General features: G+C 49.3%; 1 protein-coding gene across 5 annotated transcripts in view; it reads right to left on the minus strand.

Moving 5' to 3' along the window:
• The window catches only part of AGPAT4 (1-acylglycerol-3-phosphate O-acyltransferase 4), a 130301-nt gene that overhangs the window by 19125 nt on the left and 84704 nt on the right, over positions 1 to 26472 (minus strand). For 4 of the 5 annotated variants that reach the window (XM_061130133.1, XM_061130134.1, XM_061130132.1 and 1 more), the window contains exon 3: positions 9259 to 9428. In XM_061130133.1, coding sequence (XP_060986116.1) covers positions 9259 to 9428 — 170 coding nt within the window. Of the gene's footprint in view, positions 1 to 9258; positions 9429 to 12339; positions 12387 to 26472 lie in introns of those variants that run through there. The other variant, XM_061130136.1, reaches the window with a different exon arrangement.

Here is a 26472-nt window from a genome sequence, read left to right on the forward strand (position 1 = left end):
CTACTGCTAGGAATGTGGCTGCTTCCACGCTCCAGCCGCTGAGCTGAAAAGTCATGATGGAGGCTACATGGCCCGTGAAGCCTAAAATATTCAGTTTGAATAATTACATACTCAGTTCATCAACCCTCTTGATTTATAGCTGATGAAATTTGTTTTCTATGAATATTTAATGGCTGGGAAAATGAAGACTAACTTTTTTTTTTTTTTTTAAATCTAGACTCAAAGCTGAGTTAATAGTCTGACTATTTGGAAAATGGTAAAAGCAGAGAAAAATAACAGTAACTATTGCTGGGTAGTGAGACTAGAAAGGACTTTTAAATTTTGTTAGAGTTTCCTGCTTTTCAATCAGAAAACGACTTTGCAGGGTCCCCTAACAGTGCCCTTTTTAGGCAACAGTTGACATCACATTTTTATTGCTTCTGGAGCATGAGGCTCCGGATCAAAAACAGTCTGGTCATTTCTCATGAGAAACGGAACAGAGGAGCCATTTCCGGTTTTATGCTGAATTAGTCCATCTTTCAGCCTTAAAACTCTGGATGTTATCATGAGGCTTAGGCCTTGATGTAGATCATGTTTCCTTGGTGGGCCTCAACTTTCCTGGCCGTAATGAGCAAAGTCATGCTGAACTGAAAGCGTTGCCGTAAAGATCTAAGGTCACATGGAAACACACACAAAAAGCTCCTCATTGAGAACAGGACACACAGGTGTTCAGTAATGCGTAGCTGTCATCGTCACCACCAAGCAGGCACGGCAGCTGAATGTCCCTTTTAACTCAACCCACTTCTTAAGCCAGGCTTGGAATGCAGTAATAACAATAATTATACTTATTAGAGCACTCACCAATAGGCCCTGGGCCAGGAGATTCGCAGGAGCCAACTCGTTTATGACCAAAAGACTAGAAACGTGTACTATTAAATATGCTTACAGTCCTCCAGGACACTTGATACTATCAGTGACATGACCACCCCCCAGGCAAAGCAAAGTTTTCTATGCCTTTAGGAGAGAAGGTACGAGAAAATATACATCTGACTTTGACCCATTAAAGAAAAGCCAGAGAATTTTGTTTAATAAAAAAGAAGACTTGGAGTGTCTAACTCGGGACTATACTTCAAAAATAAAGGGCATGCTACCACTTCCAGGAATACACTTGGCTATGAGCTCAAGAAAAAAAAAAAAATGAAAAAGGGCTTCCCAGGTGGCTCAGATGGTAAAGAATCCACCTGCAATGCAGGAGACCTGGGTTCGATTCCTGAGTCAGGAAGATCTCCTGGAGAAGGGAATGGCAACCCACTCCAGTATTCTTGCCTGGAGAATCCCATGGACAGAGGAACCTGGCAGGCTACAGTCCATGGGTTGCACAGAGTCAGACATGATTGAGTGACTAACACAATTTTTTTATGAGCTCAAGATGCACCGTTACTGCTTAGAGACTCCTTTCCATGGCAACTATTCTCCCAGAGCCCAAGATTGGAAGGGATTTCGCCTCGCCCCATCTCTCTCGGGGTCCTTATCTGTGTCATCCGGACCCCAGCCAGCCTGGCCCAGCTGGAGAACATGCAGAGGCAGAAGGTGGCCCCCTGCCTCCTCCCAGAGCTGCCAGTGCCCAGAAGCAATGCGGACAAAGCTTCAGAGTAACCAATTAACCAGGTGGGAGCAGGATGGGAGGTGTCTCCCACAGACCCATCTGCAGGCGCCCAAATCCACCCTAACAGGGCTGACAGAGCCACAGCTGTGGGGGGAGCCCCTGGAGAGGGAAGCAACACTTCTCCACTTCGAGAAACTTCTAACCTCTCTGGAGCCAAGCAGAGCCGGACCAGCGCCTATGAAGAAGCCGGGATGAAGGCAAACGCAAAGGTACCTTGTGGATCATAAAAGAGATGGGAGACTGAGCTGCACCCAACCCAGGGCCAGGAGAGCTGGTTAAATCCCACTCGGAGGACTCTCCGTCTCTCCTGTGTCCTCCACATGTTACCCTACTTTCATAAGAAAACTTTCAATGCAGGGAAATGGATTAGGGTCAAACAAACGAGTAATAACCGTGTGCCTACTTTGTGCTACGCGCTTGGTGAGGTATTTGACATATAGGAGTGTAGTAGTGTGCTCAGTCATGTCTGAGTCTTTGTGACCCCACGGACTGTAGCCCACCAGGCTCCTCTGTCCATGGGATTCTCCTGGAGCGGGTTGCCATTTCCTCCTCCAGGGGGTCTTCCCAACCCAGGGATCAAACCCGCATCCCTGGGTCTACTGCACTGGCAGGGAGATTCTTAACCACTAAGCCACCTGGGAAGCCATTTAAAATATATGTATTTTACATATATTCATGAACCTCTTAAATAGCATGAAATGGGAAAGGTTCATCGAGGTTCAGGAAAGTCAGGTAACCTCCCCAAGGTCCCGGGGCTGGTAAGTGTAGAAGCCTAGAAGCCAGCAGCATGGGCGGCTTTGCATACACCTCTGTCTCTGCCCTGCCACCCTTCAGAGAACGGGAGCAAGCAGACGGAAACGGAAGTGTCTGTTCTGGACACCTGGGCCCACACATCCTTTCTTGCTTAGTTTTACACATTTGAAAAATAAAACCCAGGAAACCTACAATTTGGGGGAATGTGATCATTGATGGGAGGTTTATAGGAAGTAAACATTCATGTAGCCTTTCTGAACAAATCGGCATCGACATTCTCCTTTCAGAAATCCATGGTTAGAAAAGTGGTCCTTTTGGAATCAAACCCCAAGAAATTGTGGGTTTTCAGATGCGTGTGATCTGGTACAGGAAGAACCACATTTTCTGTCAATGATCAGAAGCATCCTGGTGAATGAAACCAGAATATTGACAGTCTGGGTTCAGTTCTTAATTTTCTCGGATTTTATGGTACTTCTTTTCTGACTTGGGTTAATAGGTTGTGAGAGTTGGACCATAAAGAAAGCTGAGCGCTGAAGAATTGATGCTTTTGAATTGTGGTGTTGGAGAAGACTCTCGAGAGTCCCTTGGACTGCAAGAAGATCCAACCAGTCTATCCTGAAGGAAATCAGTCCCAAATATTCATTGGAAGGACAGATGCTGAAGCTGAGACTCCAACACTTTGGCCACCTGATGAGAAGAGCTGACTCATTTGAAAAGACCCTGATGCTGGGGAAGATTGAAGGTGGAAGGAGAAGGGGACGACAGAGGATGAGATGGTTGGATGGCATCACCAACTCAATAGACATGAGTTTGAGTAAGCACCGGGAGCTGTTGATGGACAGGGAGGCCTGGCATGCTGCAGTCCATGGGTTCGCAAAGAGTCAGACATGACTGAGTGACTGAACTGAACTGAACTGAGTAGGTTCAAAATCACCCTGCAGTGACCTTGAGCTGGCAGCCAGTGAACCAGACAGCAAGAATGATGATCTGGACACTTGGCCACACTGGCAAGAGTCGGTCAGCAGAGCCTGGGACACGGCAGCTGGCCACACCCTCCCCGGGTCTCCCTCCAGCTGCCTCCATCCCCTGCCTCTTGTTTCTCCCTTTATCTACATCTCTCATCTCCTCCTAAAACCACCCCCGTCCTTCAAGGCCTGGGCCCGGTGTCATCACCTTCTGGGACATTTCTGCATCCCTGGGCACAGCAGTCCGTGTGCTGGTACTGCTGAAATGCTATTTTCCAGTTGTTAAAACACTGACGTCCTTCCCCACGGGTTGGTAAACAGAGCTACCCTCAAACTCACCTCTCACATCCCACCTTTGCCACCATCACCCCAGCTTCTCCCCGGGACCTCTGTTTCCTAGCAAACAAAGAGGTGATGCTCAGAATGACCCCCTGAAGCCGCTGGATGGCTGAGTGCTCAAATATCTCTCACACACACACACACAGGGCGCTCCACGTGGATACGATCCCCCTCATTACGGTTCAGTGCCTGCGTTGTGTGGTCTTATATGATACCTCATTGCCTCTCTGTATGATCTGAAGTCACTGAGAGCTTTCCACCTGTCCTTGACCCGCCATACTACCCAGCACAGTGACTTCTGCAGAAAACCTACACGATCCGCTTGTTGGGTAAACATTTGGAAGACGCTTCAGTTGCCATCATTGTCGTCTGCATCCTCATGTCTGGAAGGCACTGGGGATCTTCGAGAGGGCCTGCTGCTTAGGAATCAGAGTTCTATTCTCCTCCTGCACGTGGACACGCGACAGGAATTCAATCTATTTTCAGGTGGAGCTGTAATAGATCATCTTAGAGGAGCCTGGCGGGCTGCAGTCCACGGGGTCACAAAAGAGGCTAGCGACTGAACAACAGCCACAGATGGCAACGTGAGGCTGGAGGCTGAAAGGGGTGGCAGGCAGCCTCCGCGATGGCCCCTCTGACCCTTGTCTCTGGGTACTTCCGGGAGCCTCCTCGCAGCCCCGCCTGCTTCCTGGAGGGGGCGGGGCTCGTGGACTCCCCTCTGATAAGTAGCATCGGGCAGAAGTTTGCCTTACAAGAAGGCTGTGGCTTCTCCCTCCCTCGGGTGCTTTCTCCCACTCACGATCACATTGCTCCCCTGGGGATCAGGGGTGGCTGAGCAGAGACCCAGTCGGGAGGGTCACCCTGGCCACAAACAGGGGCAAACTGGAGGCGGGTCCTTGCACAGCAAAGCCTTCAGATGAGACCACCACCCAGCCCCAGAAGGACTCCGCCACAACCCCCAGGGAGCTGAGCCAGGATCTCAGGCCACTCAAAGCAAGACACTTCAAGTTTGTTTTGGGCCACTATGTCCGGGGCTTGTCACCTGCTGTAGATGACTGACATGCAGGGCTTCTTTAAAGACCCGAACACAACAGCCCAGTTGGCCTCCGGGGTAACCGCCAAGCCATGCGACCCCGGCAGATAAAAATGGACACGAACAGCTGCGTTTACTCAGCGCTTCCCAGGCCCGGAGCTGCTCGAAGACCCGACAAACACCATCTTAGGTAACCTTCAAGGCCACTGTGAAGGAGCCTGTGTGTATTCTTACTGCAGCAGAAAGATAAGTGAACAGACCCGAAGCTTCAGAAGTCATGACTCTTGTGTTGCACACCCTGGCCTGTCCACACACCACACTCACCCAGGGAGGAACAAATCAGCGAGTCCCTTAAAGACCATGATCAGGGCCCATGCCAGCCCTCCAGCCCTAAGGGAACCAGAGTCGCAGGGACAGGACCCCAGAATGACCACATGTGGTAAAAGGTCATAAAAGACTGGAAGGCCTCCCCTGTTTTCTCTTCTTTAAAAAGAATCCCATTGTTTTCTCCCCAAATCCAATTTCACATTTCCTAACCCTCCTCTCAAGAATTTCAGGACTCCTCAGGTGGCAATATTAGTGAAGAACCCCCCTGACAATGGAGAAGATGCAAGAGATGTGGGTTCGATCCCTGGGCTGGAAAGATCCCCTGGAGAAGGAAATGGCAACCCACTCCAGTATCCTGGAGAATCCCATGGACAGAGGAGCCTGATGGGCTACAGTCGAAAGGGTCGCAAAGAGTCCGACACGACTGAAGTGACTGAGCCTGCATGCAAGAATTTCTTTGAATTTCACTTCAATTTCAACTCACTTCCTCCTGGGCTGTTACGTGCGAAGATGAAAAATGCCCCATCAGGAACCTTCCTATTATGTCCCTTCTCTTCTAAAATGCAAACTTCTTGGACTCCAGAAGGATCTCAACATCATGTATTATGTAAAAAAAAAAAAAGGGATGAATCAGATGAGTGTTTCTGAAGGTCAGTTAAGACAGAAGTACCGCTGCATGATCCATATAATGAGATGCTGCCTGGTTCCTTTCAAGGGTGAGGGAATGAACGGGCCTCTTTGGAAAGGAGCCAGGCAGCTCCTCCTCCAGCCTCGCACCCTCCAGGCAGACCTCAGCTGCTCTGGAGACACAAATGGATGGTACCTCGTTCCCTGCTTGGGAGAGAGAACGTCCCCCATCCCCGCCCTCGCCCCCGGGGGAGAACAGTCTGCTGACTTCCACCTGAGCTGGCCCAGCCCTACAAGGCCACGGGCATCCTGTCTCGTCCCTTCCCAGCACCTCTGCCAGCATGTGGCTTCATCAGCATTTGTACAGACGGCCATGGTGGCCACAGCGTCTGCTGCTTCCCCAGTGCTGGGGCGGTGGGGAGACGTGGTCACTTGCTGCCTCCCCACCTCCCCCACCCTCCACTTCTGGTGCGAACTCCAAGGCTCCAGAGAACATCTCAGCAAGAATCCAGACAACCTGCTGGCTCCCAGAGCAGGGCTACCTGGGCTCCCGTGAGGATAGAAGCTGCATCGTCCCAGCTAAGGTCCTGAGACCTGCCTACTCAACTCTGGGTAGGGCTCCTAAAACTCCTGAACAGTCTCCAGACCAAGGGGCAAGGCTCGTGCCCTTGCATGCAACGTTAGTTGTTTGGTTTCTAAGAGAGAAACGCAATCTGATGGCGGCGGTATTCGTTCAGGAAGTCAGAGCTGGAGGTGAGCAGTCCCCGTGTCGTGGGCTGGATGGTCACTCTGCTGGGGAAACTTTCTGTGCATCTGCACCCTAGGGTGCTGAGCTGTGCTGATCAGGATTTGAGAGTTTCTGCTAGAAAAATGCTCAAGGGCGCTGATAGTCACCGCTCCACGAAAGCCAGCCCTTCTCAATCCTGGGTCCCCCTCTAGTCCTGGGTCCTCTCTCCATGGGTAACTTCCCCTCCCAGCGCCCCGCGCAGCGCGGCCCACCGTCTTTGCTGTGTGGCACCCCTCCCGGTGGATGCTGACTCTGTTTCCCTGAGCCTTTCTGTGTTCCTGCGTCCTTAGTCCTGCTCCATCCCCGACGGAAGGTACTGAGGGTTTTCTCTCCGCAGAAGGAGCCCTGAAGTGACCAGGAGTTGGAGGTGGGGGAGGAGGCAAGACTAGAAATGGTCCCTCCCAGGTTGCCCCCCACCACCGCCACCAGCCACCCCTCACTACCCACTAGCTTTTCCTCTCAATACCGTTCAAGGGGAAAGAGAAGCAGCTCAGAAATCAAGAGTTACTAATTCCCACCCTGGGGCAAATTCTTTACCCAAACCTTGGCGCTGGCCGTCTAAGTAAATGATAAACAGTAATGATACCATATGGATTGGAAACAGCACAAATCCAGACAAAGATGCATAGGAGAAGCCCAAGGTCATGAAGCTACCAGGGGGACCACAGGTATGGGAAAGCACCTCTGAGTCCGACAGACTTGCTGTTGCTTCAAATCACATCTCACATCCTCAGCATGAACACACCCAAGCCGCCTACGAAGCCCAGAAAACCAGCAGCCGCCCCCAAATGTCACTTGAAGAACCGGTGTCCTGGGAAGCCTAGCTTGAAGGCTTGCACCACTAGCTCCAGTCAGGATGTGAAGACACCCTGGACCCTCTCCTGTAAAAGGAGGAGGGTCTGTGTCCACCACGGGGCTCAGACTAGGATGGTTTTTCTCTCCTCTCAGAGAGAATAAAGCCACAGAACTGCAGCTAAGAGCTCTGCCCAAGGCCTCCACAGCAGAAAAAGGTGGATACTCGAACCTCTGGTTCTGTCCCTGAAAACAAAATGCACACGCACGCACACACACACACACACGCCTGCACAGACATCATGTCAGAACAGTCAGGAAAACAGAGGGGAAAACTGCTGGCAGGCAGACCCGTCTATTCCCAGAAATCCCTTCAGCACACTCACCCCCAAGCAATCCAGTTTTCTAGAAGTCTTCAGGTAGCAGCAGAGACTTAACACTGATTCCATCTCTTGGAAAACTGCTCACGACTTTAGTTGCCTTTGGATAGTTTAACAGCATGACAACCATTATTTATCCCAAAGACATTATTGGAACCTCTTTCCAAGTATATTTCCTCCTCTCTCCTTTTGCCCACTTTCTTTTTTTTTTTTTTTTTAAGAAAATAAATATGTCCCAAGGTTATCGAGTCCCTCTTAGCCAAGGGTCTTCCCAACAGGCAGAGACCAACAAGACCCAAGGTTCCAAAGTGACTCTGGGACCCACAGGCCGCTGGGGAGTGGACAGACAAAGATCGTCCCTGGGGAATCCGATTCTTAGTCCGTTCCACTCCGCATGGTCTTCAGACCTTCTCCGCACAGTGGTTCTGTCTACACGGGCCACGGAAAATAAGCGCGCTGTACACAGCCCCTATGAGTCTGCGGGGGCTGCTCTGGGTGCCACACGGGACCCCCAAGTTCTGGTGTGAGCCTCTCCCAGCCCCGGGCAGTACCTGCCGCCCTTCCTGTAAGGACACCTGAGCCTGAGGGCCTGATACCTGCTCAGAGCTCAACCATCACTCCTCACAGCTTTCACCATGAAAGGCATCAATGGAGAGGCCCAGTCCCAAAGGCAGGCAAGAGGTCAGACGAGTTGGAGAAAAGCAGGATTTCGTATTCATTCAGAATTCTGAAGGTCACACACCCTGGCACTGGCATTCAGCTTTCTCAGGCCCACGAAGATGGACCTTTCGGAGGCGAGTGCTGCCCGTGACTCAGAGAGCCAGCAGAGCACAGAATTTAAAAAAAAGAAGCTGTCACAGAGCGCCGGGTCTGAGCTCCCTGCGGCCTCCCGCGAATTCCCACTGGCGATTTTGGATACGGTACGTCTATGCTTCAATGCTACTCTCTCGATCCGTCCACCCTCTCCTTCCCCAGCTGTGCCCACAAGTCTGTTATCTGCGTCTCTATTCCTGCCCTGCAAATAGGTTCATCCGTACCATCTTTCTAGATTCCATATATAATCGCTAATATACCATATTCGCTTTTCTCTTTCTGCCTTACTTCACTCTGTATCCTAGGCTGGGAAGCGAGGTTCAGGAGGGAGGAGATGTATGTGTACCTGTGGCTGATTCATGCTGATGTGCGGCAGAAGCCAACATAATATTGTAATTACCCTCCAATTAAAAATAAATAAATTTTAAAAAATAAATAAAAGGGGGGAAAAAAAAGAATACGAAGCTGGACGCGTTCAAATTCAAATTGACTTAACAGTTGTGTGGAGCAGGGTATTGAAACGTAGCTTTTACCTATGGGCAGGTTCCCGATTCCCAAATGTTTCTGCAAGGAGTAAATAAATTAATTGTTGGTAAAAATGCCCAGCACATCGTCACTGATGAATAAATATGATCCTTGCTCACAGCAGATGTTCATCTTGATTCTGAGCGAGAAGGAAAAGCAGTTGGCTAAGAACATTTCAACAAGCCTATTAATGCTGCTGCAAGCTCTGAATGACCAAGCGCCAAAGGGCCAGTTATGCTGTCGAACAAAAGAGGTGTGCGGGTCTGACTTACCCCTAAGACCCCAAAGCGCTCAGCCAGGCTCCAGCCGCAGAGGAAGTCGATTTCAAACTTGTGGTTCAGAACGACAATGGCATTTTCCTTCCCGTACTTCGGGTAGGCCCGGGGGTCCGTGTAGATGACGCACTCCGTACCTGACCACCACTCCAGCAGCATCACCAGCTCTGGAACAGAGAGACAAGACAGGCCTTTATTTCACGCACCTCTGCGACCAGGGCTCTGGGCCCCTGGGATGGCTTGGCACAGCAAGGCTCTGCCTTCCTAGCTTGAAGGGAAAGCAACTTCGAGGGGTCAAGTGCAGGATCGTTTCAGCCAAGATCCCAATCCTTGAAAGGGCTTAGAAACAGAAGGAAAAAAATTAGAGAAAACTCCACAAGTCTCCGGGGACAGAGAGGAAGCTTTGAGAAGGCAAATGACTTGCATTCCTTGATTAAGTACCTTGGGGAAAAGTAAATCTGAAAGCCTGAATCTTTGCCCTGGTGTTTACAGAGCTCTGAAAGGCAGCAGGAGGCGAGATACAGAATTCTTAACATCCTGCGAAATGACTGATTGGGACACTTATAAACTCCATCAAAGAACACTCAGTTCAGTTCAGTTCAGTCGCTCAGTTGTGTCCGACTCTTTGCGACCCATGAATCGCAGCACGTCAGGCCTCCCTGTCCATCACCAACTCCTGGAGTTTACTCAAACTCATGCCCATCAAGTTGGTGATGCCATCCAGCCATCTCATCCTCTGTCATCCCCTTCTCTTCCTGCCCCCAATCCCTCCCAGCATCAGAGTCTTTTCCAATGAGTCAGCTCTTCGCATCAGGTGGCCAAAGTACTGGAGTTTCAGCTTCAGCATCAGTCCTTCCAATGAACACCCAGGACTGATCTCCTTTAGGATGGACTGGTTGGATCTCCTTGGAGGAGGGAATGGCAAACCACTTCAGTATTCTTGCCTTGAGAACCCCATGAACAGACTGCACTCTCCACGGGATTTTTCATCAAGAATACCAGAATGGGTTGCTATTTCCTCTTCCAGAGGATCCTCCCAATCCAGGGATTGAACCCGCATCTCCTGTGTCTGCTGCATTGCAGCTGGATTCTTGTTCCCGCGGAGCCATCGGGGAAGCCCTGTGGACATGCCCCTTGTTATCACCGCTTAGTGAGGTACCGGTCAGGCACTCGCCCACTCATCACCTGCCCCAACACACCCACACACGCACCCCTGCATGCGCAAACCCACACACACAAAGCCCCGCCAAGCCTCACGTATGAAAGGCTGGACTGGCTGCCCCTGGAAGTCTCTCTCCTTGAGGCTGGAGACGAGTGATGTGGTGCTGGAGCCAGAACTCTCTGGAAGGCGCTACAGTCTAGTTTCTAAGCCCGAGCCCTCTGGGGCTTTGGACAGGTGAACCCCGAGGCACCCCAACCTCCTAATCTTGGAAGGGGTGGCCTCAGGGGCTTTTGTGAGAAGCGACGGGCGTCACATACAACAGGTGTTCTGCGCAGAGTGCGTGCCGAGCCCCCAGCAGACCCAGGCTTCACTGTCCCCCCGTGTCATCAGGAACAAACCAGAACACACCCCCTACCGGACACCGTAGAGTCTGCCTGTTCCTAGAGCTGAGAAAACGCCGAGCCCCCAGGCAGCTGTCCTCGGAGGGCAGCAACCCTGGGGGATCCCTCGGGGGAGGGAGGCGGGCAGGTCCAACCCCTCCCGGTACCGATCATGGGGCCTGGACAAGCCCAAGGCAGAGCCGCATCCAGGAGGCAGCCAGGTCAAGAGGGACGGCTCCCGGGACGCGTCCCGCCGTCACCTCCTGAGCGCCTCTCTGGGCCCTGCTGCCCCCAGTCCGGGGCAGGCCGGGCCCGCTTCCACTTGCCCCAGCGACACGGTGCGATGACCCCCTGCCCCCTGACAGGCCACAGGCCCCGCAAGGCACAGACCACCTCGCTTGGTCCATCCCAGCCTCAGCCTTTCGCTCCAGGACCCAGTATGATGCGGGCACACGTCTGCTTCCAGCAAACACCGTCTGGTGGCCGGACGTGTGCAGGCAGGATGCCGGGGGAACTGGAGGTGAGGCCGCGTGCCTCGGTGGCTCCCGGGGTCCCAGCCTCAAAGCCTGCGGCTCGGAGAGCAGACCGCCTCCCGCCAAGAGGCGGCGAGACCAGGAGGTCAGAGGCCTGCCTGGGACGGATGCTGTGTGTGGATCTGGGGGCCAGGCTCCTGTGCCGGGGGCGCCACTCGACAGCTGTAAGGCTTCCCGGCCTGTTTCTCAACGTCCCGGAAGCCTCAGCATCTTTGTGAATCCAGACGCGAAAAGCTGCTGGAGGTGTGATGGCTGTGAAGGCAGATCATGTGGTGAAGGCTCCCAGTGTGATTCTGCACACGCAGGGGATGGTGAGCGGCCAGCTCCCGTGACTGTTCCCTACACACGGCCCCCGGACAGCAGGCGTGGCTGCGTGACCGCCAACGGGAAGGGGAGAGGAGTGGAGACGGGGACAGAGTCTCAGCGGCTCCCGCACCAGGGTGGGCGGCGGTCGTGATTTATGGTTGCACCACAGAGGCTGCGAGACATCACCGGAGCATTTCTTTACAGAGGCCGCAGCAGCACCGATTCTGCATTCTGAAAAGACCACTCGGGCTCAGGTGGGAGCAGCGGAGAAGCAGGGGGGCCCGTGAGGGCGGGCTGCAGAGGCCCAGGGAGAGGCGATGACAGCCAGGCCAGGTGGGGACCAGTGGGGAGGCCGGGTTCCCCCCCTCACCTCGACAGGCTAGAGTTATTAACACTGAAATCTCACCAAATAAAAGAGTCTTCTTTCCTTTTTTTTTTTCCCTCCTAAAGGGTTTTTTTTTTAAATTAACAAGAAATATATTTATAGTCATAATGAAAAATAATTCAATTAACCCAGAAGAATTTAGAGGAAACTATGCCATCCCCCTTGAGGGCCCTAAGGCATGTCTATCCAAACCCCTTTTCTGGTTTGTTTCCAGTCGTAGCTCAGCTGGTAAAGAATCTGCCCGCAGTGCGGGAGACCTGGGTTCGATCCCTGGGTTGGGATGATCCCCTGGAGAAGCGAAAGGCTACTCACTCCAGTATTGTGGCCTGGAGAATTCCACAGGCTGTGTAGTCCCTGGGGTCCCAAAGAGTCAGACACGACTGAGCAACTTTCACTTTTACTTCAAAGGACCACTCAGACGGTCTCAGGAAGCTGGGCAGGCTCTGCAGGTCACAAGCGTGGTGGCTGACGTGCTGTTTCACCCCCCCGGGTGAGAAGTGACAGCCGCCTGCAATGGCTCCTTCCTCTCCTTTCCCTCGGCTCCTAACTCCCCGGCCTGGCCCGGCTCGGCCTGCTCCTGCGGGGGGACCGGCTTCTGCCCCCACACCGCCCATGCCAGGTGCAGTAAGAACCCACCAGGGTCTCGGTCTGTCCTCAGAGAGGGAGCCTGACCTCCTGGGTCCCCTCTGTCCACATCCATCGCCCCTTCCCGAGGGCCCACCCTGGGCCTTCCAGCTCCAGCATGAGTGGCACAGACCACAGTCCCCCAGGGCCGGTGAGCCCCCACACGTGACTAAGGACCACTCCCTTCCCTCCGTGTGTATCTGCCAGCAGCTTCGCATCCCTGGTTGAACGCTGGGCACTTCCTCACCAACAACTACAATCCCGCTCCCTTCCTCAGGGTTAAACACAAGGAACAGCTTGGGGGGTGGCCCTCCAGGCCTGTCCTTAGGGGGTTACACACGCACATGCACGCACACACATGCACATTTCCCCCTTGAATGGGTTCAAACTTCATTGACCTTTGTAAACACACACATACAGTTATTTTTTCCAAACGGTGTATTTGGTTCTCTTTCCACGTTAATACAGATACACAGAGGCGTCAGCAATTATGGACCGGGCTCTGGATGTGGGCTGGACCATGTTCCAAGGCCACGTGCAATTGCATTAAATCCTCACGTTTAGTGGTAAAGAACCTGCCTGCCAATGTAAGAGATGCAGGCTCAACCCCTGGGTCAGGAAGATCCCCTGGAGGAGGGCATGGCCACCCACTCCAGTATTCTTGCCTGGAGAATCCCGTGGACAGAGGAGCCTGGCGGGCTACAGTCCGTGGGGTCGCAAAGAGTCAGACACGACTGAGCATAGGCACAGAACAGAATCCTGGGGGAGGCAATACGATTTTCCCCATTTTACAGATGAAGAAACAGAGGCACAGGGGTAACTCTCATTCTTTGCTCAATTCAGGGAATTGCCGCTTTTCAGCTCAAAACTAGTCAGAATGGCAATTCCACGTGGGATAACCAGCTGCATGGCAGTTCCTGCTTCAGACATATTATGATTTATTCAGCCATTCCATCATCAATTAGCATCCCTCCCCCACCCCTGTTTCTTATTGTTACAAATATTGCACTAAACATTCTTGAAAATGCATGCTTTTTAAAAAATTGTGTAAGGATTTCTCCAACATAGGTATACCAACAAGTAGAATTATGGATTGAAGAGTATATGCATGCTATCGCTGTCTGACTCTTTGCGATCCCATGGACTGTAGCCCACCAGGCTACTCTGTCCATGAGATTTCCCAGGCAAGAACACTGGAGTGGGTTGCCACTTCTTTCTCTGGGGCAGCGGGGCAGGGGGGGATCTTCCCGACCCAGGGATCGAGCCTGTGTCTCCTGCATCGGCAGTGGGTTCTTTACCACTGAGCCACATGTAAAATGAAAGCTATAAATGGAAATGTCAATATTTATTTAAAGCAGAAGCTGGAGTGGATACAGGGGAGACAAGAAGGGAGAATTTGCCTCACACAGATGTGAGATTCGTGGTCAAGAGGGAGGACCTCATCATTGAAACGGGCTCCTCTGTCCTCCTGTCTCCCCTCCCTCCCACGGCCCTGAAAGAAGACACTCAATATCATCATGGTCCTTCTGCCCACTGCGATCTCAGCCTGCATATTAATTCCTGGGCCTCGTAGGAGGGAGGGGACACCCTGGTCACCCCATTCTCGATAGAGGTATAGATTGGGCCAGCAGGGCCCCGGGGAAGGGGTCAGACACTGGTAACAGACAAGACATGCAGCTGAGGTTTCTTCGTATAATGCAGCAATCTGGAAGCTTCCTATCCCATTTAAAAATGTTCAGTTTGCTCAATTTTGCGGTCTTTATATTTATTTTTTTTGGCGGCCATGTCCCGAGGGCAGGGTGGCTGGAGACGCTGGAGAAGGCCCATGCAAGCGTCTTCTGGGAGCTCGGGCACCTCTGGATCCTGGGACGTCGGGGCACGCCCGGCCCTGGCCAGTCACTGCCGCCTGCTTGGCAAACTCCACACGGAGCCGGGTGGGGCCAGCTCTGAGCTCTTCAAGGTGATGGCAGGGTGGGGTGGGAGGGACAGGAAGTGACCATCGCTGCAAAATCCCCACCTGCCACCTCGGATTTCAGAGGCGGATGGGGGGCCAGACCCGGGCTGCAAGGATATAAGGAATGAGGGACAGATTTGTGCTGCATAGCTCGATCACAAACAGGAAAGAAGATGTAGATGAACAAAAAGGAGAGTGCAGCAGGGGGAGAAGTTCATATTAGCAAAGAAGGAGGAAAACGCTAACAACCCACATCCGCTGAGTCAGCGCGCACGTCACTGTTCCCACTTCACAGCTGAGGACACGGAGACACGGAGGCTGAGCCGCTGGTCCTGCTCCCAATGCCAGGAGGCCAGCGTGCTGGGCCTGGAACCCACACAGGGAGACTTGAGAGAGTCCGTGGGGACACTGTAAAGCCATGATTATCAGCTGGCGGGGGAGAAAGCGCATTTAGGGAGGGAAGAGGTCAGAGTTTAGAGGAGAAAGATCACACCTCTGACCTTGGGAAGCCCTTCTCGGTGAAATGAAGACGCCCACCTCAAGGCTGCCGGGAAGGTTACAAGTGCTAAAGTGATGACAGCATTTAACACTCGCCTGCCCTGGAAACAGGGTTTTTCTCCTCCTGAATGCTATGACCACCAAGGATAATGCAGCGATGATGGCAAAAGAAATAATGAACGGACAGAGTGAACAGCCAGGAAAAATAAACAACAGGTGGGTGAGCCCCACTTTGGGGCAGTCCTGCTGTCAGCCCCTGATGATGACCCTGATGCTGGGAGGGGTTGAGGGCAGGAGGAGAAGGGGGCGACAGAGGATGAGATGGTTGGATGGCATCACTGACTCAATGGACATGGGTTTGGGTGGACTCCGGCAGTTGGTGATGGACAGGGCGGCCTGGCGGGCTGCGGTTCATGGAGTCGCAAAGAGTCAGACACGACTGAGTGACTGAACTGCCGTCACCCTCCCTGCCCTCAGCCCTGATGTGGGTCCCAGTCCAGACGCTGGGCAGCTGTAAGACCCAGCTCCTTCTGGGCCAGATCCCAGGGATCCACGCACCCAGGAACCCCAACAATCCTCCAAACCCACAGCCGACCCCTTCTGCAAGCCCAGGTGGTTGTGGGGGGCTCCCTCCGTCCGCACCAAACCCCTCCCCCGTGTGCCCACTTGCACCTGCCGTGAATGAAATTTCACTCCTCTCTGCAGCCCTTTCTGGAAGAAGTGTCGAGAATGCTAAAAAGACAGGGAGGCAAAGTTCCTGCAGAAAAGACCTCGAAATCCAGACTGTTGATTAGAGTTCACTGTTGAAACATATCAGCAGCCAGAACCCCCTGTGTTGGGGATGTGGGGAGATGTGATCAAGATTGAGGAAAATGGTATTTTTATAATTAACTTCATCCAATCTTAATAATTATACAATCACATACATAATTATATGTAACCTATAAACTAAGTGTATATAATTATGCACTTATAATGTTTTTTTAAATAATTTGGCTGATAATAATTTAGGTTAAAAATGAAACCTCTCAGCCACAGGAGTTTCCAAAATGAAAAGAGGAAGAAGTTTCTGTGGTGTGATGTGAGACCGCTCCCTGCCGCAGACTTACTTATATTTTAGTTTGAATTATGCTGTGTGCCAAGTCGCTTCAGTGGTGTCAGACTCTGCAACCCCACGGACTGTAACCCACCAGGCTCCTCTGTCCATGGAATTCTCCAGGGAAGAATACTGGAGTGGGTTGTTAAACTCTCCTCCAGGGGATCTTCCTGACCCAGGGATTGAACCCACATCTCTTACTTTTCCTGCTTTGGCAGACAGGTTCTTTACCACTAGAGCCACTTGGGATGCCCCTTATTTTGAACTATTTCTAGTTAATCCCCCAGCATACACCTTTTCGCCATAACCAGATTTCAGTACTTTCTTTCCATGACACCAAACTAGGGGCCTAGCTATACCTGCAACTTTTCCATCCACACCCCAGTCAGCCGGGCACTGCTGTTCCCACTTAAGTGCCCAGGCCACTGAACGATGCTGAGGCATGAAGCCCATAAGTAGATACACAGTGTATCTGTCCTATTAACATTTCATAGGATGATTAGAAAACCAGTGTCTAAAAAACTCCTTAGAATGAGGGGAAGGTTGGGAAGCCCTGCAGGACATCTCTGATAGAGATGGCAACACCAGAAGCCAGTTCTCCTGGGCCACACTGCATCTCCATCGCATCCTCCCAGCCCTGGACCACACCACATCTCCATCACGTCCTCCCAGCCCTGAACCACACTGCATCTCCATCACATCCTCCCAGCCCTGGACCACACCACATATCCATTAAGACCTCCCAGCTCTGGACCACATCACATCTCCATCACACCCTACCAGCCCTGGACCACACAGCATCTCCGTCGCATCATCCCAGGCCTGGGGACATGCCTGTTTCTGTGCAGGATTTGCTCCTGGCTTTCCTGGTGGCTCAGACAGTAAAGAATCTGTCTGCAATGCAGGAGACCAGGGTTCAATCCCTGGGTCAGGAAGATCCCCTGGAGCAGGGTATGGCAACCCACTCCAGTAATCTTGTCTGGAAAACCCCATGGATATCATCTAGCCTGTGCCCAGTGCCAGCTTAGCACCCTCACTGAGTCCTCACCATCCACAGAGGAAGTGAGACTCCGTCACCAGCCTCTACTCCTTGGTCCACCCTCTTTCTTCTGCATCCCTTGAGTTAAGGTCAAGTTGAACTACACACTGTTCCTAGAACCACCTAGAACTCACTGTACCTACCCCTGGCCTCTTGTCCAAGTTGTTCTCTTGGCCAGAGAAGCCTTTCCTTCCCATAGAATCCCCAAACCTTATCCAAGTTCCAAGCTTCAGCTCAAACGAGATCTTGTCCATGAACTTTAGACCACCCCCACCTTCTATTAGAAGTAACCTGTCTCTCTTCTAAATTCCCCTTAGGGCCACTGTGTCGATGCTATTCTGAAGTCAGGCAGACCTGATCTGAATTCCCATTCCATCATTTACTACCCGCCCTGACATGGGCATATTACTGAACCTCTCTAGCCTTCAGTTTTAGATGTGAAAAATGAATAATAAAATACCACTCACAAAATTGTTATGAACACTGAATAAGACTAATGCTTGGGACTTCCCTGGTGGTCCAGTGATTAAGAATCCACCTTTTGATGCAAGGGATCTGGGTTTGATCCCTTGGAAGGGAACTAAGATCCCACATGCCGCAGAGCAGCTAAGCCTATGCGCTGCAAGTACTGAACCAGTGCACCTCAAATAGAGAGCCCTCATGCCACAGCTAAGACCTCCCTCCCCTGATGCAGCCACAAATAAATAAATAATTTTTAAAAAGACTAATGTTTGACTAAAGGCTGAGCACCAAAGAACTGACGCTTTCATACACTGGGGCTGGAGAAGACTCTTGAAGACCCTTGCACTACAGGAGATCAAACCAGTCAATCTTTGAGGAAATCAACCCTGAATATTCACTGAAAGGACTGATGCTGAAGCTGAAACTCCAACACTTTGGCCACCTGATGCAAAGAACTGACTCATTGGAAAAGACCTTGATGCTGGGAAAGATTGAAGGCAAAAGGAGAAGGAGGTGACAGAGAATGAGATGGTTGGATGGCATCACTGACTCAGTGGATATGAGTTTGAGCAAGCTCCGGGAGCTGGTGATGGACAGGGAAGCCTGGCGTGCTGCTGTCCATGTGATTGAGCAACTGAACAACAACAACGTTTGAAAAAGAACTACAGGCAGCAGTGGAAATGAGTGATCACCTTCCTTGTTTGGATCTCATGTTCTTTCTCAGGAGTTCGGGTCTGTTTGGTCTGGGTTGGTTCTCCTTCCACATGGACCTTTCAGTCCTCAGGGAGGGTTTGTCTTCCAGTTTGTTGTCCTGCTGCCCGCAGCACACAGAACAGGGCTTGTACAGATAAACAGCCATGAATTTCCATCATTTCACAGCTGCTGATGGCATGATTTGTGGCTAAGAGAAACTTCACAAGGATCCAGATCATATAAAAAATCAGTTAAGGATGGCAGAGCCCTTGGGCCCATTTAATCCCACTCCTGGGCATAAATCTGGAGAAAACCATAATTCAAAAAGACACATGAACCCCAGTGTTCACTGCAGAGCTATTTACAATAGCCAGGACATGGAAGCAACCAAATGTCCATCAACAGAGGGATGGGACAATGATACACAAGGAAGATGTGGTACATCCATGCAATGGTTACCCAGCCATAAAAAATAATTTTTAAAAATTTAAGCAACATTAAGAAGTTACTAATCTCTACTACAAAGCCACAGTCATCAAGACAGTATGGTACTGGCACAAAGACAGAAATATAGATCAATGGAACAGAATAGAAAGCCCAGAGATAAATCCACGAACCTATGGACACCTTATCTTTGACAAAGGAGGCAAGGATATACAATGGAAAAAAGACAACCTCTTTAACAAGTGGTGCTGGGAAAACCGGTCAACCACTTGTAAAAGAATGAAACTAGAACACATTCTAACACCATACACAAAAATAAACTCAAAATGGATTAAAGATCTAAATGTAAGACCAGAAACTATAAAACTCCTAGAGGAGAACATAGGCATAACACTCTCCGACATAAATCAAAGCAAGATCCTCTATGACCCACCTCCCAGAATATTGGAAATAAAAGCAAAACTAAACAAATGGGACCTAATGAAACTTAAAAGCTTTTGCACTACAAAGGAAACTATAAGTAAGGTGAAAAGACAGCCCTCAGATTGGGAGAAAATAATAGCAAATGAAGAAACAGACAAAGGATTAATCTCAAAAATATACAAGCAACTCCTGCAGCTCAATTCCAGAAAAATAAATGACCCAATCAAAAAATGGGCCAAAGAACTAAACAGACATTTCTCCAAAGAAGACATACAGATGGCTAACAAACACATGAAAAGATGCTCAACATCACTCATTATTAGAGAAATGCAAATCAAAACCACAATGAGGTACCATTACACACCAGTCAGGATGGCTGCTATCCAAAAGTCTACAAGCAATAAATGCTGGAGAGGGTGTGGAGAAAAGGGAACCCTCTTACACTGTTGGTGGGAATGCAAACTAGTACAGCCGCTATGGAAAACAGTGTGGAGATTTCTTAAAAAACTGGAAATAGAACTGCCATATGACCCAGCAATCCCACTTCTGGGCATACACACTGAGGAAACCAGATCTGAAAGAGACACGTGCACCCCAATGTTCATCGCAGCACTGTTTATAATAGCCAGGACATGGAAGCAACCTAGATGCCCATCAGCAGATGAATGGATAAGGAAGCTGTGGTACATATACACCATGGAATATTACTCAGCCATTAAAAAGAATTCATTTGAACCAGTCCTAATGAGATGGATGAAGCTGGAGCCCCTTATACAGAGTGAAGTAAGCCAGAAAGATAAAGAACATTACAGCATACTGACACATGTATATGGAATTTAGAAAGGTGATAACGATAACCCTATATGCAAAACAGAAAAAGAGACACAGAAATACAGAACAGACTTTTGAACTTTGTGAGAGAATGTGAGGGTGGGATATTTCAAAAGAACAGCATGCATATTATCTATGGTGAAACAGATCACCAGCCCAGGTGGGATGCATGAGACAAGTGCTCGGGCCTGGTGCACTGGGAAGACCCAGAGGAATCGGGTGGAGAGGGAGGTGGGAGGGGGGATCGGGATGGGGAATACGTGTAAATCCATGGCTGATTCATATCAATGTATGACAAAACCCACTGGAAAAAAAAATAATAATAAAAATAAATAAATAAATAAATATCAAAAAAAAAAAAAAAAAAAGAAGTTACTAATCTCTTTAGGAACACTTAGTGTAAAATCTACTGAAGACAAGTATCTACTCTAAACTGTCATCCATTTAATGTTTTCTCTTACCTTCCCTCATCAAAATATAATGAGCCTTACATTCATAAATGAGACTCATTACTGAGAGAAATACGTATACTGTGATGGTTGAAAAGGATTAAAAAAAAATCGAGATGCTGAAATGTACACAATTCCCAAACTAAATTTTAGGGCCAGAAATGTGAGGCAGAAACTACCCTGCAATTATTTATTAGAAAAAGGTTTTCTCCACAAGACATTGTTTCCTTCTCTCAGCGTTGGAGGCCACAGGTTCTTGGTTTTGTCTCTTCTAATACAGAAATGATTTCTTTGTCAGAGCAACTTATTTTAAGTCAGTCGCCTGCTTCACTCATTCAGTTTTGGCTGTGCTGGGTCTTCACTGGGTTTTCTCTAGTTGTGACCAATGGGGGCTTCTCTCCAGCTGCGGGGCACGGGCTCTCGAGTGCACAGGCTCAGTAGCTGTGGCCACTGGACTCAGTCGTTCCTCAGCCTGGGGAATCTCCCCAAACCAAGGATCGAAGCTGTGTCTCCTGCATTGCCAGGCACATTCCACTAGGCCACCAGGAAAACCCTGTCAGAGTCACTCTTAATTGCTGAGAATAATGCACACAGATGGCGTGCTCTTCTCTGACTTGTGATAAATGAGATCACCAGAGAGTTCTGGACCCATCCTAACATCAGTTACTCCATACAAAACTCCTCGTGCTTTCAACAAGGTAATATTCTGTCCCTGTTGAGGTTATCAGACAGAATGCAAAGTGCCCAATGAAATTTGAATATCAGATAAGCTTCAAATGATTCTTTAGCATATGTATGTCTCCTGCAATACCAGATGAAAGATGTACTAACATATCCGCCGTGCCATGTCTGGGAGATACTCATAATAACAATTATTCGATGTTTATCTGATATTCAAATTTAACGGGAGTCCTGAATTTTTATTTGCTAAATCTGGCAGTTGGAGTCCTTATCAAGCCAGCAGTAACCATGGCAACAAGCACTGATGTGGCTCTAGGAATGAGCTGGAAAGGAATGGTCAGGGTTGGCTGGCACCCACAGCCCCATGGGGCTCCTACCAGCATCACCTCGAGCACCCCGAATGGCCATCTGGTGAGACAGACGAGATGGACATTTATTCCCCATTTCACAGATGACAAAATGTAATGCACATGGCTTCCCCAAGGTCATGCAGATTTGGAGGAGCAGGACCACCCGCGCTCGTGGGGCTGCTACAGTGGACGGCAGGGTTCTGTCACCCTGCTGGCCTCATGAATATGCAGAACGTGTGTCCTGAGAATCTTCCCAGTTTTCAAACAATAAACCTGCGCTTCAATTATATCTCAATCTCATTCGCAAAGGTCCCTGAGAAATCTTTTTACTGGGGCTTGTCTGAGCTTTATCTAATCAAGTCCTGAAGCCAGTGGGTGAGCACCACAACCAGCTACTAAACCCTAATTGCTTGGCAGCCCTGGGAAGACCAAGGCTAAGAATTATGAGGCTCTGCTATCTGCAAACTGCCCTAGGTAATCCCCATCCAGCCCTCGTTAATTCTGGCTGAGTCCAAGGCTGATGCAAAATCTCCAGCACCCAGAGGGCTTGCAAAGCAGTGAGAATGAAGGGGAGGTCACCCAGCCCAGGCTGACCGCTGGGGGGACAGAGTGTGTGTGTGTGTGTGTGTGTGTGTGTTAGCTGCTCAGTCGTGTCTGACTTTGCAACGTCATGGACTGTAGCCCACCAGGCTCCTCTGTCCATGGAATTTTCCAGGCAACAATACGGGAGTGGGTTGCCGTGCCGTCCTCCAGCGGGGGTTCTTCCCCATCCAGGGATCGAACCTGGGTCTCCTGTACTGCAGGCGAATTCTTTACCACGGGGGACAGTAGAAGGACATACATGAGACGGAGGAGGAAGTAAAGGTCGGGGAGCCAAGGATGGAGGGAGGGAGAGTTCCTTCCTGAGCACGCACTGGATGCAGGCAGTGAGCCTGTCACACACAAACCACTACTTCTCTGGCCCCAGAGTCACCCGGCAGGGTTAGTATTACTCCATACAGATGCAGAGACTAAGGCTCAGAAAGGTCTAGTAACCCAGCCAGGGCCACCGAGAGAGTGAAGATTTCTCTCTGGTTTGTGCACCCCCAGGACCCGGGCTGTTGAGGGGAGTGGGCCCAGACTCACACTGTCCCTCAGCTTCCTGCTGCCTTACTTTCTGCATCACCGCCACCCACGCCCCCTACAAAGCCCTCACTGACACCCCAGAAGAGGCCAAACTGGAATCGTGGTGCATTTCTTTCAAATATTTATTTTAGTTTCAATAAAGCACTGTATTCGTGCAGGCCCTGTGCTCTGGGTAACATCTGATTAATTCTGAGATGCGTACTGTTCTCATCTTAGCACGCCTGAGATCAAGGGCACCCATGATGTGCCTAGTTTAATGTCTTCTTCTTAAGAAGTATATAAAATAAGGAGGTACCTTACAATTAACAACGTCTTAGATTCTATGAAATACAGAAATTTTAAAAACAGGGGGATCTTAGCAAGGTGGATCTTCCACGGGCTACATCTTGTCTGTGGCCGTGTCCGGAAAGTGCCAGGCACTGGGGGTGGGAAGGGCAGGACGAGTAGGTGGAACACAGAGGATGTGCAGGGCAGGTGACTATTCCGTACGACATCGTCAGGGGGGTATGTGATACTACCACGTTATCATGGTATTACTATCATATTACTATGATGTTATCATGAAGAGCCTCTTGAGGGTGACTCCGGGAGACAGTAAAGGGCAGGGAAGCCTGGCGTGCTGTAGTCCATGGGGTCGCAGAGTCAGATATGACCTAGCAAATGAACAACAACATGATTTTATTGAGACCCACAGGAAATATGACACAAAGACCCCTAAGGTACATTATGGACTTTAGGAACATCAACACTGGTTCATCAGTTGTCAAAAAGGAATCACATTAATGAAAGATAATAAAGTAGGGGAAACTGTATGTGAGTGTGTGTATGTATCTGTGTGTTGGATCAAGGGGCAGGCAGTGTATGGAAACTGTACTTTTGCACAATTCTCCTGGAAACTAAAAACTGCTGGTAAAAAAAAAATAATAAAGTCTATTAGTTTTAAGAAAACACAAGGTGAGTTGATCTTTTTATAATTCCTCCCCCCAAGAAAATGCTACAGAAAACACACCAAATTTTGCTTTCTGTTTTTGTCTTTGCCAGATTTTCAGCCAGTTTCAATTACCTAAGAGGATCAATACAGGAGCGACAGGCGTTTCACCCAGAAGAAAACAAAATGAAGTGCTATCAGATTCTTAGGTCATAGGATCGTGATCAAAGGAGTAGAAAGATCCCCACCTCCATCTCAGCCTCTGAACACCAGCTCACTCTCTAGTCACAGGGATGGGAAAGGAAGGTGAGCAATGTGCCAGGTCCCAGTAGGTCTGAAGGGAAGAGGAATGAGATACCCACTCTAGAGGAAAGACAATCAGAAAGAAATTATTAGAAAAGCTAATGTCTTTGGCCCTTGGGTCATAATTAAGTTCACTTGGCCAACAGACCAAGTGCTAAGTGCTAGTGCTAAGTGCTAAGTGCGTGCTAAGTCACTTCAGTTGTGTCCGACTTTGCGACCCCATGGACTGTAGCCCATCGGGCTCCTCTGTCCAAATAAACCTCGAGAAGAGTTCCCCAGACCAGATTTCCACAAACAGATTCACTGCCACACCTGTCTGTTCACATCTCTCCAGCATCACTCCACTGGTTTCTGAATCCTTTAAGAATATAATACTAAGAAGGTTAGCAATCAGATTCCAAATATAGTGACCTGCTGACTGAGGGCTCTGCAGAGTGACGACGTATGCAGACAAGGATGCCAAGCAACAGAAAGAAAATGAACCAAACATTTAGATAAAAGTGACTTCCAGAAGTTCTGATAGTTGATGAAGCTACAGTCAGACAAGAATAGATGTGTATTCCCCCACCCCTCCACCTGTCATGGTCCTGGAGACATTGACTTGAGTAATTAAGAACACAGTCAAGGCTAAATTGCAGTCATTTGACTTCTCTAGATTGACATTTAAAACATCAGTAACAAAGATTTTGTCAGACATAGATTCTATGAGCTGAGAGATGGCATTGCCATCCGTCCAGCTGGTAAAGATGAAGTTGCAGACTAAACAGTTAATGTGGACATAAACTACAGGGAGGTTACCGTGGCCTCCACCAGTTGAAAGTCTGGAGTCAAGACAGCCTGATTAATGACTCTACTTTTTCTAGGTGATGACCTTGGACAAATCGCTTAATTGTTTTTCTTTCAATCTTGAAGACAGAAATGGTGCTTTCGACCCTTAATTCACACCTCCCCACCCTCTTTCTGAACAGAACTATACAGTGTATGACAAGAGGAATTGTGCTCCTTCCTGGATGTATAGTCACTGTCCAATCTTGTGCACTCTAGGTGTCCCACACCTTCTCCTTCCTTTCTTGCCTTCCTTTGGAATACATTTTTTTCTTTTTTTTTCTGCCTGTACTGTGTGGTATGCAGGATCTTAAGTTCCCTGACCAGAGATGCAACCTGCTGTCCCTGTTAGTGGAAGCGTGGAGTCCTGACCACTGGACCCCCAGGAAAAGTCTCTGGAAATCAGTATTTTAAGACATTTTCCATGAGTATTTTAAATCAGCTTAGAATGTGTAAAGTCTTACTATCTTCTAAGTAGTTACCCTGAAATACCTTCCAGAGATGGTCTGATATAACGACCTTTCAGCTGTGGGCACCTCTCCGTACTTCTGGTTTGGTGAACTAGTAGAGATCTTTCTCTAGGGAGATGCCTGCTCTCACCTGCCCTGGGAGGAAGAGTAGCTTACATGACTGGCGAGTTTGGGAAGGTTAAAGGGACATTCCTGGCTTGGCTCTGCCCCTCCTCCTCAGGTGGGCATTCTACCCCTCCCTCTTGGACCCTAGGAGGCTGCCCTGCGCCGGCCCTCTGTGGGCTGCTTGAGCAAATCTGCCCAATTTGGGGGTTCAGTCTATTTAAGTAACTTCACACACACTTATAACTTCCAAGATGGGGTCTATCAGCCATCAAGAAAAGAGTCTGTCTTCCATCCTCCATGCCTTTGCTCAATTTCTCGAATTGTTCAAATAACTGAGAAGGGAACTGTTCTTTAGAGCCCTCTTGGAGGTCTCAACTTTATCCATGTCCAAACTTATTATCCCAAATTCCATATAGTGTTTTCTCTTAAAAAATACAATTTTATTTAACCACTTCAGAAACATTATTCAGAGTTTGAAGCAAATGTCTTATTGAACTCAAAATCAAATTGAAGGGTAACCCAAGACAACAAATTGGCTACGGTTTTCAGAAGGAGGTTCTAGCTTTCGCTTTCCAAAGGCAGTCTTCCCAAATACAGGGGAAAACGCAATTATTCAGAGATAAGTGCTGTAGGATAACAATTGGACTGAAAAACAAATTGGATTATTGTTGTTGTTGAGTCCTAAGTCATATCCGACTCCTTACAACTACACGCACTGTAGTCTGCCGGGCTCCTCTGTAAATGTCAACACCAACAGAGAAACCGACCTAGATCTTGTCCATGTTTTCAACTGACTACAAGGTTACATAGCCTGTTAAGGGAAAAATATGTGTGTGTTAGTTGTTCAGTCATGTCCAACTCTAGGAGATCCCATGGACTATAGCCTGCCTCTGTCTGATTATAGACATTTTTTAAATCTTTTTTTAAAATTAGAGAATAATTACTTTATGATTTTGTGATGGTTTTTGCCATACATCAACATGAGTCAGCATCAGGTATACATATGTCCCAGCCCTCTTGAACACCCCCTCCCACCTTCCTTCCCTGTCACAGAGCACTGGCTTTGAATTCCCACTGGTTATCCATTTTACATACAGTTACGTATAATGTTACAATGCTATTCTCTCATGTCATCCCACCATCTC

Source organism: Dama dama, chromosome 26 (assembly GCF_033118175.1).
Source record: "Dama dama isolate Ldn47 chromosome 26, ASM3311817v1, whole genome shotgun sequence".
Taxonomy (NCBI): domain Eukaryota; kingdom Metazoa; phylum Chordata; class Mammalia; order Artiodactyla; family Cervidae; genus Dama; species Dama dama.